Below are 17,928 nucleotides of genomic sequence, written 5' to 3' on the forward strand. Positions count from 1 at the left end.
ATGGCACTCTCTCTCTCCCATAAACTATGGGCCATGGTACTCTCTCTCTCTCTCTCCCATAAGCTATGGGCCATGGTACTCTCTCTCTCTCCCATAAACTATGGGCCATGGTACTCTCTCTCTCTCCAATAAGCTATGGGCCATGGTACTCTCTCTCTCTCCAATAAGCTATGGGCCATGGTACTCTCTCTCTCTCCCATAAACTATGGGCCATGGTACTCTCTCTCTCTCTCTCCAATAAGCTATGGGCCATGGCACTCTCTCTCTCTCCCATAAGCTATTGACCATGGCACTCTCTCTCTCTCCCATAAGCTATGGGCCATGGCACTCTCTGTCTCCCATAAGCTATGGGCCATGGCACTCTCTCTCTCTCCCATAAGCTATGGGCCATGGCACTCTCTCTCTCCCATAAGCTATGGGCCACGGCACTCTCTGTCTCCCATAAGCTATGGGCCATGGTACTCTCTCTCTGTCTCCCATAAGCTATGGGCCATGGTACTCTCTCTCTCTCTCCCATAAGCTATGGGCCATGGTACTCTCTCTCTCTCTCTCCCATAAGCTATGGGCCATGGCACTCTCTCTCTCTCTCCCATAAGCTATGGGCCATGGCACTCTCTCTCTCCCTCTCTGATCATGCTTAGAATAATGCCTTGTAGATTAAGCTTTCTGCCTTGTGAATATAATCATTCATTTTACAAAGTAATGAAATACACTTGTATTCAGAATTCCATTCCCCAACATTTCTTGATAGCCTATTAGTGTAACTCAACTATTTTTATTTTATTTTACCTTTATTTAACTAGGCAAGTCAGTTAAGAACAAATTCTTATTTTCAAATTCGATGACGGGCTAGGAACAGTGGATTAACTGCCTGTTCAGGGGCAGAACGACAGATTTGTACCTTGTCAGCTCGGGGGTTTGAACTTCCAACCTTCCGGTTACTAGTCCAACGCTCTAACCACAAGGCTACCTGCCTCCCCACTCTAACCACTAGGGGCTCTTGCATAATGCTAAATCATCTTTATGGAGTCAGGTAAACATTTTAATAGGCTAAGTCTTATTCCGGGTCGCATATGAGATATTTATAATATCATATATATCCAATAATACCTCACTACAGTAAGTGGTGACCCCGACGTGATGCTCAGACCTCCAAACAATGTCATAAAGTGTGATTGAGTCATCACTCTGGGCCTTGGTGCCTGCAAGTCATCAGTCGCGAGTATCACCTGCTTTCATTCTTGCACTACGTGTACGTGTGTGTGTGTGTGTGTGTGCGTTAATCATCAACTCATCATCACCTTAAAAGTCAAAAGTATACCATCATCTCATTATATGATTCCCATATCTTTGCTTTTGCCAACATATCATTATGGTCCATACATACTGATAGAGCAGAGTCTACTGTAATGTACTGCAGTACCCAGGACACAGCTACACAGTCAGCAGATTCCTTACAAGCTTAATGCACAGTGACAGTTTTCCAATTATCATTGGGGACAGGAGTACCTTGGGAGTCTGGACGAATGACAACTCAGGCCCACAGCTGTGAGAGGCCCACCAGACGCCTCCTTCCTCCCAGGTCTCAACAACAACAACACTCATTATAACTGGCCCCACACAGTTGAGAACAACCAGTCCTTGTTGGCACATGATGGCCCATGAGTCTGCTTCGGAAACATCAGCCATGAATATTTCAACTTCAGTCCTTTAATAGCTCTGGCTTACCTGGAAACTGAGATCAAAGTTGTCCTGAATGCATGCAAATGTAAATGATTATATAGTAGCCTAGTCAAACCATGACTAACATCAAATCTTTATTTTACTGGCAGCAGGTGGTAGACACTTGCTTCTCTTTTCTGGTTCGGCTCGTGTTCAACACATATGGAGCGTCACTCTTGGAGGCGTGGTTCAGACCTCCCTCCAGCCACTGTCTGCTCTGTCCAGCCAAGGCACATTTCAGAGACCCCATGGGACCTTCGGCGCTCTGAGCCTCTTCCACCACAAACTGTCTGTTAAAACCAGAGGCTCCGAATATGAAAATGTTGTCAGGCCTGGCAGAGGTTACAGTCAACATTGTGCACTAATGCCTATTTACTCAGTGCAATGTGTAAATGGATCTGGGGCAGGGCAGACTACTCTAAATCGCCCCTAGTATTGACTTGTGTTGTGATGTCAACCAATGCAACTACTATCATTTCAACCAATGCATTCGGTATTACTACAATGGTAGGAGGAATATAGCCATAATGAAATACTACACCACATGGGTAATAATCTGAAATAACTCAAACTTTGTCTGAAAACATATAAGCTACGCAGAAGTCGTGTTTGAGTCGACTGAGCTGTAGTCCAAAGCTTAACAGTATGCAGTATAATTAATACTACTTTGATATTTTTCTAGATTCATAGTGGCTGGTTGGGTTTCAAGGTTTACTGAGACATCTTGTGGCCAGTTGGTGATATTACATCTTGAGTGGGGGCACTGTGTGTAGGCTACAACGTTGCACAACTCATGCCAGTGTGAACTGTAAAATAACATCAACATACCAAGTTTCCTTAATATCATTTATATTCCATCCATATATTCCATTCTACACCTGCATTGCTTGCTGTTTGGGGTTTTAGGCTGGGTTTCTGTACAGCACTTTGAGATATCAGCTGATGTACAAAGGGCTAAATAAATTTGATTTGATTTGATTGAGAAAACAAGTCAACAAAAATACGGCAACATTTAAACATGGATTGCATGATGCAACACAATAGTAAACAACATACGGTGAAAATTAGAGGCAACATTCATTGACATTACTCAACCACAACCATTTAGAGAGCATGGAAAGAGAAAATAAGACATTGACCAAAGACAACAATGTCAGAGGCAATAGATAGAACAGAAGTCTGGGACATTCCAATGGTAAACTGGGACTTCCTGACTGATGTCCATCAAACACAGATTTGTGTGTGCTCTCTGTGCTGTCTGAACCAGCAGGAGAACACAACTGTCAGTCAACGAAGCACTGTGTGTCCTGGAGAACTACTGGGTCTAGATCAGGGTTCTCCAACTCTGGTCCTGGAGAGATACTGGGTCGAGATCAGGGTTCTCCAACTCTGGTCCTGGAGAGATACTGGGTCGAGATCAGGGTTCTCCAACTCTGGTCCTGGAGAGATACTGGGTCGAGATCAGGGTTCTCCAACTCTGGTCCTAAAGAGATACTGGGTCGAGATCAGGGTTCTCCAACTCTGGTCCTAAAGAGCTACTGGGTCTAGATCAGAGTTCTCCAACTCTAGTCCTGGAGAGATACTGTGTGTGCATGATTTTGATCCAGCCTTGCAATATAGTCTTCAGATTGGACCACAGTTAGCAGAATCAGGTGTTACTGCTGGGCTGGAATGAAAGCCTGCACACCCACTAGATCTCTGATTTGAAGATCCTTGACGTACATGAGCAGCACAACGAGACCAAAGTGCCTGAGATGTTGAGTAATCCATACAGTACTGAATGTCATGACTACATTAAAATGCATTACTGTATGAACATTGACCTTAGTTCATATTGTCATACCAAGAGCCATACATACGGTATCTATCATGCATATTTGTATTGATATCGTTACTCGGTTATCAGCAAATTACTTCACAATGTGCCAATTCCAGAGAGCCGTTCTTCACAAATATGGACTTTCATTTGCAGTGGTCAACAACCATGAGTTCCTTCAGGGGAATGTAAGAGTAATTACAAACCCAAGTCTCCACGTACAAAAACATCTGGCAAATGTACAACACCTAGGCTACATTTGACCAGTCAAGGAGTCAAGGAGACAAGTCAAGGACTCGAGGCAACAAGTCGAGGAGGAAGTGTCCTTTCAATCCCCAACAAGTCTTTGTTTTTTAATAGCCTACTGTACCCCAAGTTTTACTATGAGGCTCTCAAATCCAGATAAACATATTTACTGTTTATCAAATTGTATCTGTTCTTCAGATAAACATCTTTGCAAATTCAGATAAACATATTTTCTCATGAAAATTTTTAACTGGAATATACAGGTAACTACCAAGATAAAGGAAAAACATGAGTAAATGAGGGATACAAAGGACATTGACAGCAGGTGCTTCCACACGGCTGTGGTTCCTGAGTTAATTAAGCAATTAACTTCCCATCATGCTTAGGGTCATGTATAAAAATGCCATTGCCCACTATTTAGGGATCTAAGTGCTTCCACACAGTGTGGTTCCTGAGTTAATTAAGCAATTATCATCCCATCATGCTGTCTGTCTGTCTGTCTCCAGATCTCAACCAAATTGAACACTTATGGGAGATTCTGGAGTGTTTTCCACCAACAAAACCACAAACAATGTCTTGTGGAAGAATAGTGTTGCATTCCTCCAACAGAGTTCCAGACACTGGTAGAATCTATGCCAAGGTGTATTGAAGCTGTTCTGGCAGCTCGTGGTGACCCAACTCCCTATTAAGATACTTTATGTTGGTGTTTCCTTTATTTGGGCAGTTACCTGTACTTTACAATGCTATGCTTTGTTCCTCTGTGGTTTTGGGAGCTCTTTTGTGCAGCGTCCACAAGTTAAAACAAGAGGTTAAAAACAAGATGGGAGGCAGTGTTCTGGAAACAGTTTGGACTGCATCTGAAATGTCACTCGGTAAAAAAGTCTCCTGTTGGGTCACTGATCATTCAGTCTTTATTTCAGGCCCTTCCAATGAACAACAATGACCTTATGACCTTGACTGCTACAGTAGGTAGGTCCTTCTGTATGTTTAGTCCATAGACTTCTACAGTAGGTAGGTCCTTCTGTATGTTTAGTCCATAGACTTCTACAGTAGGTAGGTTATTCTGTATATTTAGTCCATTGACTGCTACAGTAGGTAGGTTCTTCTATATGTTTAGTCCATAGACTGCTACAGTAGGTAGGTTCTTCTGTATGTTTAGTCCATAGACTGCTACAGTGGGCTACTGAGTCTACATCGTCTGCAGCAGTAGGTAAGTGACTGTATGTCCTGACTGCAGCAGTAAGTGACTGTATGTCCTGACTGTATGTCCTGACTGCAGCAGTAAGTGACTGTATGTCCTGACTGCAGCAGTAAGTGACTGTATGTCCTGACTGTATGTCCTGACTGCAGCAGTAAGTGACTGTATGTCCTGACTGTATGTCCTGACTGTATGTCCTGACTGTATGTCCTGACTGCAGCAGTAAGTGACTGTATGTCCTGACTGTATGTCCTGACTGCAGCAGTAAGTGACTGTATGTCCTGACTGTATGTCCTGACTGTATGTCCTGACTGTATGTCCTGACTGCAGCAGTAAGTGACTGTATGTCCTGACTGTATGTCCTGACTGCAGCAGTAAGTGACTGTATGTCCTGACTGTATGTCCTGACTGCAGCAGTAGTCCTGACTATGATCGTATGGGCATCCAGTGGCTGAACCTATCCAGGAAGCGTTGTACGTGCACAATGTAAAGGTCTATACGTTGTGAGAGAAATCAATGCAGATGCTACTGTATGTGTCCACTAGTGTGCAGTACAGAGCCGTCCCGCCCAGACTGATCACCACGGTTACCAGGCACAACAACAGCAGGAACAAACACGAGTCTCCGCCCACCTCGTCTGCACAGAGAAAAAAACATACTAATTAATATTTTGAACAAGATAATGGTGGTTGGTGCAGATGGTATACACAGATGGTATGAGGTGTTACTACAATGTTATTATATTTGTATTAATTTATAATACGTATAGCTTGTATAGACTGTGTGGGGGGGGGTGGCATAGTGCTCGCAACACCAGGGTTGTGCGTTTGATTCCCGCAGGGGACCAGTATGTATATATATATATACACTCACTACTGTGAGTCGCTCTGGATAAGAGAGTCCACTAAAACATGTGTGTGAGAAGACAGAGGTTGTTTTTGGGCTGATCCATACCTGGTTCCATGTCGTCCTCTGGCTGGCTGAAGTGCACCTTTCGTTTGGAGTTGTGTTTGGCTGCATCGGGACCCTCGGGGGGCAGGCCATCTAACGATGCCCTCCTCCTCTTTAGAATGGACACCAGGCCATCTGCTGAGGAGCTCTGGTTGGGAGCAGAGTGCTGGGAGTCAGAGATATTATTACAGGGAATAGATGGAAAATAAAAGGCTATATCTGAAATGGCACCATGTTCCCTATATACAGAGCTACATTTGACCAGCTCAATAGGGCCACCTAGAGGTGAAATTATGTGTATGTTTGCAAAACAAACTGCAATGATGCACAGATGTAGGATTTGATCACCCTGCTGTTGCATGAAACACAAACTGTATTCAAGGTCTATAAAAGGTTGTAATGTTTTGTCATTTGAGGACGTCATTGTCACAACCATTATCGAACAGGACCTGTATGTGAGCTATTTGTTCTACAGGCGTCTATTGTGGCCCTTTAATGACATCATAGCCTCTGTGTCCTGTCCTCAAATCTCACTGAGTTCCACCCATGGCCACGTTGCTTGGTGTGGCACAGGACATGGAATGAAGTAACAAACACAGCCAACTCCGATTACAGACCCAGCTCCTCTGCCAAGACTTCTCTGGGCTCCCTTGAGCCTGTCCAGGGCTGTGTGTCAATCCAAAATGTGTGTCCCCTCCCAAACAAGAGACAGAGACAGAGAGAACAGGCAGAGACAGAGAGAGAAGTGAGAGACAGAGAGATGAGGCGGTAAACATGAGGCCGTTAATGTCTCAGTGTTTCCTCACCTCCTCCACTTGAGACAGTTTGTCCAGGTCTTCGGCTGAGGCTTGGGGAACCCCCGATGGCCACTCCACCACCTGCACCTCCTCTTCTGGACTCTCCTCAAACACCTCCTCTTCATCCACCCCCTGCCCTTCCTCCTCCAACTCTTCCTTTCCTCGCTCTCGCTCCTCTCCTCCCTCCTCAGCCGTGTCAGGGACAGCTCCTGTTGACGTGGTCTCCTTAACATCCTCCTCACTCTGTCTTACAGGGTTGTTGACTCTGACTGCAGAGACAAGAGAAGTGTTGCTTAAAGCACGGACACAACGGTAGCGTTTGCCAGCCAAGAGTACTCAGCACCTCTGTTCAGAGTGTTGGATGTAATTTGCAAACCGAGTGCAAACCGTTTCTACATGTAGAATCACGCAAAAATTGCATCAGTTAGACGGCCACCGGCAGGGTAGTCCCTCAAACACACACGACGAATGAACGGCGAGAAGATCAGCAGATCGATTACAGTACTACTGATCACCTGGCTTCACCATAGACAGACACACACACACACACACACTAACACACTAAAAGTACTGTAGATATAGCTGAGACAGTACGGAAGCATCATCTGGCATCAGATTCCATTTTATGAGCCCTTATTGATTAGAACCAAACTACAGTCTGAGGCTTTCCAGTGAACAAAGAGGACGATATCATCAACCTCGTATTCACATCTCTAGGCTAAGTGGCCATACTATAATATTGATTTAGGAATTCATATGATGTGTTTTCTGTTGACCTTTTCCATGATGGGATGGTGACCTTTCTTTCTCTCTCCCATCACACTGCCCCCTGGTGTTGTGGCTGTCTTTCAGCACCGTGTCTGCCATGCTCTGGGGGAAAAAACAGCTCTATCATGAATGTCACACCACAAAAATACTCATCTTATGTGATGGATTAAGAAACATGATCAAAATGATGGTGTGTAGTGTACTGTTATGTATTTTCTTACCATTTTCGCACTAAGCATTGGTCTATTATGAGAGAGAGAGAGAGAGAGAGAGAGAAAGAGAGAGAGAGACAGAGAGAGAGACAGAGAGAGAGACAGAGAGAGAGACACAGAGAGAGAGAGTCAGAGAGAGAGTCAGATTGGGTAAACTGATGTTTTGAAGCCATTTGATTTAAAAATGTTAAAGCTAACATGACCGGAGGCCACTACAGCAAGTTGGTGTCTGGCATCCAGCTGAATCAATCTACCACAAGCTACTGGGTTGTTGAACCAATTAGGTGCCTTTTCAGTTGTGTAACTCATAAAAAGAGTTTGAATTAAAAAAACACATTTTCCCATCACAAAAAATAAAGTAACGGGGTTGACAATTTTGTCTTACTGTAAATCAGCCATAAATCCCCATGTGCTTGTTGTGTGCAACAGGGAGGGGCAATTGAATGCAAGCTTCACAAAACGAAAACATTTTGAAAAAATGTCTAGCCTGACTATCTATGGGTAACAGGGTTGACATGTTATGTTCGACCTGCTCAGTTTTCCACCACAAAACACCAGAAAATTGTCAAAAAGAGTAAAACCAGCTCACCTGCTTTTACACTATGATTAGATGTTCAACATTTCTTTGAAAAAAATACATTTAAAAAAGGAAGAGTTTCACGATATTAAAAAGATAGTTCAGTTCAAGCAAGAGGGTTGAACTTAAAATGAGGGCCAGGTTGTTGTTTTTTTTACCTTAAAATTAATCACATGAAATAAATAATTATCTTCAGAAATGACTAGGGCTTTACAATGATGGTGAAAACTTGGAGAAATGTTGAGGTTACATGGGTTAAAATCTTCCTAAAAGTCACATCGGACGCACAGAGATGCACAGAGATGCACAGAGGTGCACAGAGGTGCACATAGATGCACAGAGATGCACATAGATGCACAGAGATGCACAGAGGTGCACAGAGATGCAGAGAGATGCACAGAGGTGCACAGAGATGCAGAGAGATGCACAGAGGTGCACAGAGATGCAGAGAGATGCAGAGAGATGCACAGAGGTGCACAGAGATGCACAGAGATACACATGGGTGCACAGAGATGCAGAGAGATGCAGAGAGATGCACAGAGATGCACAGAGGTGCACAGAGATGCACAGAGATGCACAGAGGTGCACATAGATGCACAGAGATGCACATAGATGCACAGAGATGCACATAGATGCACAGAGATGCACAGAGCACAGAGATGTACAGAGGTGCACAGAGATGCACAGAGATACACAGAGATGCACAGATATGCACAGAGGGACACAGAGATGCACAGAGATACAAATAGATGCACAGAGATGCACAGAGATACACAGAGATGCACAGAGGGACACAGAGATACACAGCGATGCACAGAGATACACAGAGATACACAGAGATGCACAGAGGGACACAGAGATGCACAGAGGGACTCAGAGATGCACAGAGATGCACAGAGATGCACAGAGATGCACAGAGATATACAGAGATGCACTGAGGGACAATTTTGGCACTTTAGCAAGTCTTTATTCATATTCAAAATCAGATTTATCGAATTTTCCAAAAGGTCTATATTAAAGGGCACTTCATTTATTAAGATAAGGCTTTTAAAATGCAATAATTATGCATAATTTCTACTTGAAATACCAAAGGGAAGCAAAAAGGCACTCATTTCATGGAACGCCCCTACGAACACACCAAGAGACATGGGTGGGGTTCTGTGACTGAAAACATATCTGAGTCTATAGCTTAGTAGATTAAGTAAGTCAATTAAATGAGCATTAGTTAATTAAGGTGTGGTTTCATGTCTAGACAAGAATCACTAGCGTGGGATGCTTATAATCAACATTCAAATATAGGGTATGATCTCACATATTATGACTTTAGCTAATAAATCATGTATAAATGAAAATATACATTTAAATGCAGACCGTGTTTGTTGTTCAAATTCCTTTGATCCCTGTATGGAGCGGTAGTATTGTGGGTGGTGACAGACTGTGACAAACTAAAGTAAATAGACATGATTTGCTCTCCCTTCTACTGACACAATCAGTACCACTGCTGCAACTAACTGTCCAAGTGATTGTGCATTTAGTCCCAGTTCTAGAACAGCACTATAACACATCAGTAAGTATCTAGCTCACCTCTGGTGCGTCCTGCAGATCTGGCTCAGCATTTCTATGTGTTCCTGTCCAGTGCTGTTGGTCTCAGCTGGGGAGGTGCTCTCTGCTACTCTGTTACGCTCTCTCCATTGGCTCTCTGAAAGCACACAGAACACACAGGTTATGATTAACACACACACACACACACACACACACATACATACAGGTACATACACACAGACATAGTGCAATTGGAAGAATGACAGGGTTATATTTTGTCAGTGATGGGTTCAGGGCCTCAGGCTGCAGTGACAGAACAGATGTGTGGAGTAGAGTGCAGTACCCCAGTCCTCCTGCAGGGCAGCAAGATTGGACAGGAGGCGCTCATGGTACAGTTTCTCCAGCTGCAGGAACTGCACCGCCCACTGGTCTGATAACCATTAGCAGTTAAGGAAACCAGATACCACAACAGCCAATAAGAACTGTCCCTGAGGCTGTCAACTCGGGATTCAAAAGACAGGATCATATTAACAAACTTGTGACAAATATATATAGCATCTGGTGTTTTGAAGATGACATAAATAAATACAGGAATTTTAAAGCTACTCCAGGACATGGTCTGCTGCTCAAGAAAAAAAATATTTGACCAGAATATGTACTTTATTGTTTTACACAATTGGATTATTTCCAGTGAATTGGATTATTTCCAGTAGAACCCTTTACTCTTCCCAGAACTTCCACACCCGGTCCTCCCAGAAATCAACCACCACTATGTTGCATCTTAGGGAATAGGGTGCCATTTGAGAAGCACACTATGTCTCTGGACATAGACACAAACCTTTCACATCCACACACAACTCTCTCTATACTGCGGGGCCCAGTTACCATGGTACCAGAGCAAACAGGGCGACAGAGTAGACTCCAGCTAGGAGACTCCAGAGGAAACAGGGCGACAGAGTAGACTCCAGCTAGGAAACTCCAGAGGAAACAGACTGCAAGGGACAAAGGGAAATCCACCCGTGACAGAACAGGCCAAATACTAACGACCTCGCCACACACGAAAATACCCCACCAATAGAAACTCAGAAACTAAACATCATATTCCGCTCTGCCCAGCACACCTGGAAACACGTTATCTTGGTTACCCAGAGGTCAAATTCTCTCGCAAATGTTTGTCATTTCCTATTTGTCTTCTGGGGAAAATGCCATTAACAACTGTGATAACCTTTGTGCAAAGGAAGGAAGCGAAGTCTCCTCCCTCTCAAATGGAAATTTGAGGCCAAACCCCTTCCCCCTGCTAATTTCACCTGTGTTTATAATGGCCAAAAGATACTGTTTGTTTTTATGAATTTTTACAATATAGACAATTTTGACTTTTTGTCTGTGGAATCTAGTAGAAACGGTTTATCATCTGCTGGGAAATCACTGCACAAGCACCGCCTTGGCCCAATCCAGATTCGTTCAAATAATCAATGAAGAAAACCCAAAACCAGGAACTGCTGCTGCTCGTAATCACATAGTTCTACGTGAGCCTTGACAGATTCTCGTCTGTCCACGTGAATCTGTCCATGAGAGATTAGGAAACACTGCAAAAAAAATGGTCCCTTTCCTTCAGTCAGTTGAATGGATCTTAAAGTAACATAAATACTGTCACCACAGTTCCCAGAGTGACATCATAAATCAGTGTCACCACAGTTCCCAGAGTGACATCATAAATCAGTGTCACCACAGTTCCCAGAGTGACATCATAAATCAGTGTCACCACAGTTCCCAGAGTGACATCATAAATCACTGTCACCACAGTCCCCAGAGTGACATCATAAATCAGTGTCACCACAGTTCCCAGAGTGACATCATAAATCACTGTCACCACAGTCCCCAGAGTGACATCATAAATCACTGTCACCACAGTCCCCAGAGTGACATCATAATTCCCTGGCACCACAGTCCCCAGAGTGACATCATAAATCCCTGGCACCACAGTCCTCAGAGTGACATCATACATCACTGTCACCACAGTCCTCAGAGTGACATCATAAATCACTGTCACCACAGTCCTCAGAGTGACATCATAAATCACTCTCACCACAGTTCCCAAAGCTTCGAAAGAAACACACTGCAATTCAACAGCTCCATTAAAACAAAAGACATGGTGGAGATAAGTATTAGGAATATGATGGCAAGGATACAGTCCTCATCCAGGGAGTAGGCCTCTGCTATCTGTGAAGAACGAGACAGAGAGAGAGAGAGAAAGAGTTAACATCTAGCAATGTTAACATATGTTTCACATGCCAAAAAATTCCTTCAATTGAAATTGAATTGAGATAGGGGGGGGGGGGACATTACAAACCGACCTGCTTATTCTGTTACTTGGATAACTCACTCAGAATCAGACTTGTACGTATGTCGGGGCTTTACTTAAAAATATAATGTGTTCTCTATATGTTACATAAAGGAAATACATAAACTAGATAGTTTAATTTAGAAAGTAATTAATTTATAATATTAGAAAGGTATTTTGCTGAAGAAAAATGGTGCAGACTCTAGAATAGATATTCTCGTGCTTGGGAATGAAGTATTAGAAGGTATAGGGAAAAAAAGACTCAAGATGGGACTCAGATGTCACGTGGTCAATAACAAGCCATTGTGTGTCAGGTTCACTTATAACATGACACGCAGCAGAACTCAAAACAACTCTGCCTGTCCCTGCCTCAACTCTGTAGAGCCACACACATACTCCAGATGCCATGACATTTCCCATAGAGGTCAACGCCTGTTTACAAGGAGTTTACTTCTCTTGGCCAGTTATTCTGACAATGCTCCACTGATTGTACCAGTCTGATCACAGAGCAACTCTTTCTTCTGTATCAGTGTATAAGAGGCCCGTCCCAAATGGCACCCCGTTACCTGTATAGAGCACTACTTTTGACCAGGGCCCATAGGGAATGACCATATGTAGGGAATAGAGTGCCATTTGAGACGTAGCCCTTAGTGTTGCCGGTCCTTTCTATGGGGAGTCTAAATCATAGCTGGCTCTTTGTTCCATGATGACCAGAATTGGCAAAGAAAGAAAAACAACTACAAGGCTATTACAGTACTATGGGGACCAACGCAGTGACAGAATAACATTAGAACAGTGTACAGAGAAAGGGCATCATACCTTTAAAAATGTGCCTGTCTTGTCCTAGTGGCAATGAATTTGCTGATAACTACTTTAATGAGGGAAACAATTACATGTTGTCTCACCTAGCTATCTTTAGCTGAATACACTAACTGTAAATCACTCTGGATAAGAGCATCTGCTAAATGACTAAAATGTCAAATGTAATGATTACATTTCTTAAAGCTTGATTTATTCTCCCAACAAACAAAAACAAAACAGAACGGAAAGACAAGATGTTTCAGAGGCAAAAAATAGGTGACAGAAGAGGATGGTACAAAACACAATCGGCCCTTAGGACCAATCCACAGAGGACCAGAACACAGAGGACCAATCCACAGAGGACCAGAACACAGAGGACCAATCCACAGAGGACCAGAACACAGAGGACCAATCCACAGAAGACCAGAACACAGAGGACCAGAACACAGAGGACCAGAACACAGAGCACCAGAACACAGAGGACCAGAACACAGAGGACCAATCCACAGAGGACCAATCCACAGAGGACCAGAACACAGAGGACCAGAACACAGAGGACCAGAACACAGAGGACCAGAACACAGTGGACCAGAACACAGAGGACCAGAACACAGAGGACCAGAACACAGAGGACCAATCCACAGAGGACCAGAACACAGAGGACCAATCCACAGAGGACCAGAACACAGAGGACTTTGTGAGGGTGAAAAAACACATACACACACAAACACACACACCTGGTGTAGAGACTGTGGCAGCAGTGTGTGGTCATTGTGTTCTCCCAATGACTGTAGTGAGGCAAGCAGGTCAGGGCTGGGGCCTGGGTGACCACTTCCTGAAAGCACACACAATGTCATGTGCAATACAAAGTTGATGAATAGAGATGCAGTAGAATAAATAGGTGTAACATTTTAAAGGGTATGCAGTAGAATGAATAGGTGTAACATTTAAAAGGTATGCAGTAGAATGAATAGCTGTGACAGTTTAAAAGGTATGCAGTAGAATGAATAGGTGTAACAGTTTAAAAGGTATGCAGTAGAATGAATAGCTGTAACAGTTTAAAAGGTATGCAGTAGAATGAATAGCTGTAACAGTTTAAAAGGTATGCAGTAGAATAAATAGGTGTAACATGTTAAAAGGTATGCAGTAGAATGAATAGGTGTAACATTTTAAAAGGTATGCAGTAGAATAAATAGGTGTAACATTTTAAAAGGTATGCAGTAGAATGAATAGCTGTAACAGTTTAAAAGGTATGCAGTAGAATGAATAGGTGTAACAGTTTAAAAGGTATGCAGTAGAATGAATAGCTGTAACAGTTTAAAAGGTATGCAGTAGAATAAATAGGTGTAACATGTTAAAAGGTATGCAGTAGAATGAATAGGTGTAACATTTTAAAAGGTATGCAGTAGAATAAATAGGTGTAACATTTTAAAAGGTATGCAGTAGAATGAATAGCTGTAACAGTTTAAAAGGTATGCAGTAGAATGAATAGCTGTAACAGTTTAAAAGGTATGCAGTAGAATGAATAGGTGTAAACATTTTAAAATAATCTGTTAGATTTTACATTTTGAGGCTACTCTTAAGGTGTTATCATGGCAGCCATAAAGAGTAAGGACATTCTAGTGCTCTAGTAGCAAAGATACAATTTGTGCTTGTCTTTTGAAACAGCTTGAGGTAGGTGACCCAGATATACTACACAGTAAATATGTCCCGTATACTACACATACAGTACTGAACGAGAGGTGTGCTTTATGCGGAGTGCTAGGCTACCTGAGGCAGTTCCAGTGTTGGTTCTCTCCTCTCTCTGAGTCGTATCAGTGTCTGGGTCTCTGGAGGTGCTGCTGCTCTTGTTACCCATCCTCTCCTTCACGCTGTTGTTCTCCTCCAACTCAGCGGTTCCCAAATGGTGGGAGGGACGTGGCTGGCTGCCTTAGGGTTGCCACTTACTAGTATTGGATTCTGGCGAGAGACATTGATTTGGTTCAGGATTACTCTGGGTCACAGAAAACTCCAAAAGCTTTAGGTCAGCTTAATAAAATGTGGGATCCAATGTTCTAGGTTTACCAGTTTGTTGTTGTTGTTGTTGTTGCAGTTTGGAAAATATGAGTAGACGGTTGTATCATCAGTGAGTGGATAAGGTCTATTATTTCATCTCTTTGAATTCAGGTCTTCTTGTTGGGGTTGTTTGGGGCTCTCCCTGATCCTCGAAAACCCTTGACCAGCTCACCAAGGAGCTTATTCCTCTCCTCTTCAACACCCTGCTGGATATAAACAGATGTTATTGTGTTAGTATCAGCGTGTGTTTCCAAGCCAGAGATAAACTGCATTATTTCCTTACTGACTGCACTCCTACTTGAGTTAGTGAGAAAACTCAATGTGCAGAAGAGTAGGAGTCAAATGCTAGTTATTTTGCTGAGTGAATCTTTTCTGAGAGAACTTTTTGTGTTAAAGCCTGACCTCCAGGGGACCCAACATACACAAAATAATCTTGGTTCGGGGCCACCTGGAGGTCAGGCTCCCCCAGATTGCATATGAACACATCATAAGCAATGGCAACATGTGTAGAATTGCAGGGAATTAGCTTGAAAACTGTGCAAATGTCTCTCATTCCCCATGGCAAAATGTGTAGGATAGGAGGTAGACCGGCCCTGCACACACACAGAGACAGAGAGACAGAGAGAGAGAGAGAGAGAGAGAGAGACATAGAGAGAGACAGAGAGAGAGAGAGAGAGACATAGAGAGAGAGAGAGACATAGAGAGAGAGAGACAGAGAGAGAGAGAGTCATAGAGAGAGAGAGAGAGAGAGAGAGAGAGAGAGAGAGACATAGAGAGAGAGAGAGAGACATAGAGAGAGAGAGAGAGACATAGAGAGAGAGAGAGACATAGAGAGAGAGAGAGAGAGAGAGAGAGAGAGAGATAGAAAGAGAGAGACATAGAGAGAGAGAGACATAGAGAGAGAGAGAGAGACATAGAGAGAGAGAGAGTCATAGAGAGAGTCATAGAGAGAGAGAGACATAGAGAGAGAGACATAGAGAGAGAGAGACATATAGAGAGAGAGAGAGAGAGAGAAAGAGAGAGACATAGAGAGAGAGAAAGCCAGTTGACACAGTGTTTAATAAACAACCTCCATCATAAGAACTAGCCTACATTTATGCTTGAATGAATGACCAGAGAGTATGGATGGAACATGCACAGAGTGTCAGCTCGGGACACTTGGTGCCATGTTCACAGTCATGTGGATGTGAGCGGGTTTAGAACATAGAACTAGAAAATAGAATGTGGAGGACGGTGACTCATATGGTGTGAATCCTGTCTACTGTGTAGTAGTGGCTGGCCTTTACCCTCCTATTATCAAACCACTGTGACTGAGCATTACTCATAGCTCTTACATAGATTTAAAGTGACAAAACTCACGGAACATTTGCACACCGTTTCTCAACCATGTTTGTATCATCCAACCTGAAACTGACAAAACTACTGATTACAATTAACCTTTTTGATATATAGAGTAATATGTGTAACAGAAATGTTTTCATTTCAGAGGTCTATTTGGTCTTATTGGGTTATTTTTCTTGTAGTCATGTGTACTTTTATTTTGTGACGTTTACAGGACCATGTATTTAAATCAAGGCTACTTCATGTCGCCAAACAATAGTGAAGAATTGATGCTGAAGCTGATGCGTTCTGCTTTCAAGTGCGTGCTCTGCTCGGTGTTGTCGAAATGATCAGCACAAGCCAAGCCTTTCATGTTGTTTCAATTCATGTACATACTCTTTAAGTCTACACAGTAACAGTAATAAACAGGAATCATGCGCTACAATATCGCAATTTACAGTATATATGTTCACCTAATTAACAAGTTCATGTTTATTATTCGGCAAGGAAGAGCAAACATTTCAGGCTAGTTCAATAAATGTTGCCGATTCAAAAAGCCATTAATGCGAAATTTAGGCTATAGCTTTATGGGCTAACATGCTGTCATAATTATACCCAAAGAGCACTCAATGATAACAACAGTACAAACTGTGGAAGTACAAACTGTGGTAGGCTACCTCATCACGCGGATGTATGCATACTCACACATGCAGTATAATGTCCCGCGGTAGACAGCCGATTCCTGGGTGACAATCACCGGAACGGTCATCAACGGTCATACAACTCAATCCCTTCAATCCCTTCCATTCTGTTGTAAATGCACATGATGCTATAATCGTGAGTGTCACCGTGGGTAGTCACCGTTTTAGAATCTGTCAACGAAAGTGATGTTCTCTGCGGATCCATGGTTGTTTACGGTCTAATCCGGGAAATTTCTGTTGCAGCTCCTCATTGCAAAATATATCACTTTATTGTACAAACAACGGAGGCAATGGGGACATCTTCTGGCTGAACTCTTACATCCCTCACCGATTGGCCTGCAGTAACTGTAACTAGAGGAATGTATTTATGGGCTTGCATGTGATTTTTTTTGCCAGGAATTTACAAAATGTGGGAAAGTATTGTGTAAAAGGCATCTCCTTACAAACCGTATATAACAATATATATTAGAGAGCTTTGGTATCATTCTCATGGAAAGCTTATTCAATATCTGACACTTGATATTGCACTGGTGTATCATCAGTAAAGTAACTGAGTCAGCGTTCTTCTAGCCTACTCCTATATGCATGTGCTTGATACCTCTGGGGTCCTCTGTGCAGGCTTCCATTAGAATTAAATGGTCAAAATGTATTTGAAGAATCCCATGGGTAACTTACTATTTAAAAAGATGCATAGCCTTCATTTGTGTATATGTAGACAATATTTCTAGAAATGGTGATTCAAAGTGTGAAATCCAACAGTCACAGTGTCGAGAATCCTTTGTAACAATGTGGGGGGGGGCACATCCAACACAGGCAGCTCAGTAGTATTAACCCTCATGAATGACCCTTATCATGCTGTACGTCTGTCCTTTCTAGATATA

General features: G+C 42.9%; 1 protein-coding gene across 2 annotated transcripts; it reads right to left on the bottom strand.

Annotated features, from left to right (window-relative positions):
• Positions 1-4,677: 4,677 nt before the first annotated feature.
• Positions 4,678-17,267, bottom strand: LOC135557838 (consortin-like). Of its 2 annotated transcripts, none has more exons than XM_064991493.1 (12): positions 17,052-17,267; positions 15,036-15,229; positions 14,742-14,930; positions 13,709-13,806; positions 12,019-12,049; positions 10,173-10,259; positions 9,872-9,986; positions 7,720-7,741; positions 7,507-7,600; positions 6,740-6,999; positions 5,937-6,081; positions 4,678-5,619 (listed from the first exon to the last, which is right to left on the bottom strand). In XM_064991493.1, the coding sequence occupies exons 3-12, from the start codon at positions 14,827-14,829 to the stop codon at positions 5,477-5,479; spliced, it is 1,083 nt and encodes a 360-aa protein (XP_064847565.1). In that variant the 5' UTR covers positions 14,830-14,930; positions 15,036-15,229; positions 17,052-17,267; the 3' UTR covers positions 4,678-5,476. The 2 variants fall into 2 exon arrangements, with proteins under 2 accessions (XP_064847565.1, XP_064847564.1); XM_064991492.1 differs by having other exon boundaries at positions 15,036-15,232.
• Positions 17,268-17,928: the final 661 nt, after the last annotated feature.

This window comes from Oncorhynchus masou, chromosome 16 (genome assembly GCF_036934945.1).
Source record: "Oncorhynchus masou masou isolate Uvic2021 chromosome 16, UVic_Omas_1.1, whole genome shotgun sequence".
Taxonomy (NCBI): domain Eukaryota; kingdom Metazoa; phylum Chordata; class Actinopteri; order Salmoniformes; family Salmonidae; genus Oncorhynchus; species Oncorhynchus masou.

Excerpts from the sequence above, each read along its gene's own strand:
- LOC135557838 (XM_064991493.1), bottom strand. The coding sequence starts at position 14,829 with ATGGGTAACAAGAGCAGCAGCACCTCCAGAGACCCAGACACTGATACG. Across the intron at positions 9,987-10,172 it reads TGCCCTGCAGGAGGACTGGG|AGAGCCAATGGAGAGAGCGT; the intron begins GTACTGCACTCT and ends GTGTGCTTTCAG. Across the intron at positions 7,742-9,871 it reads ATCTGCAGGACGCACCAGAG|ACCAATGCTTAGTGCGAAAA; the intron begins GTGAGCTAGATA and ends CTCTCATAATAG.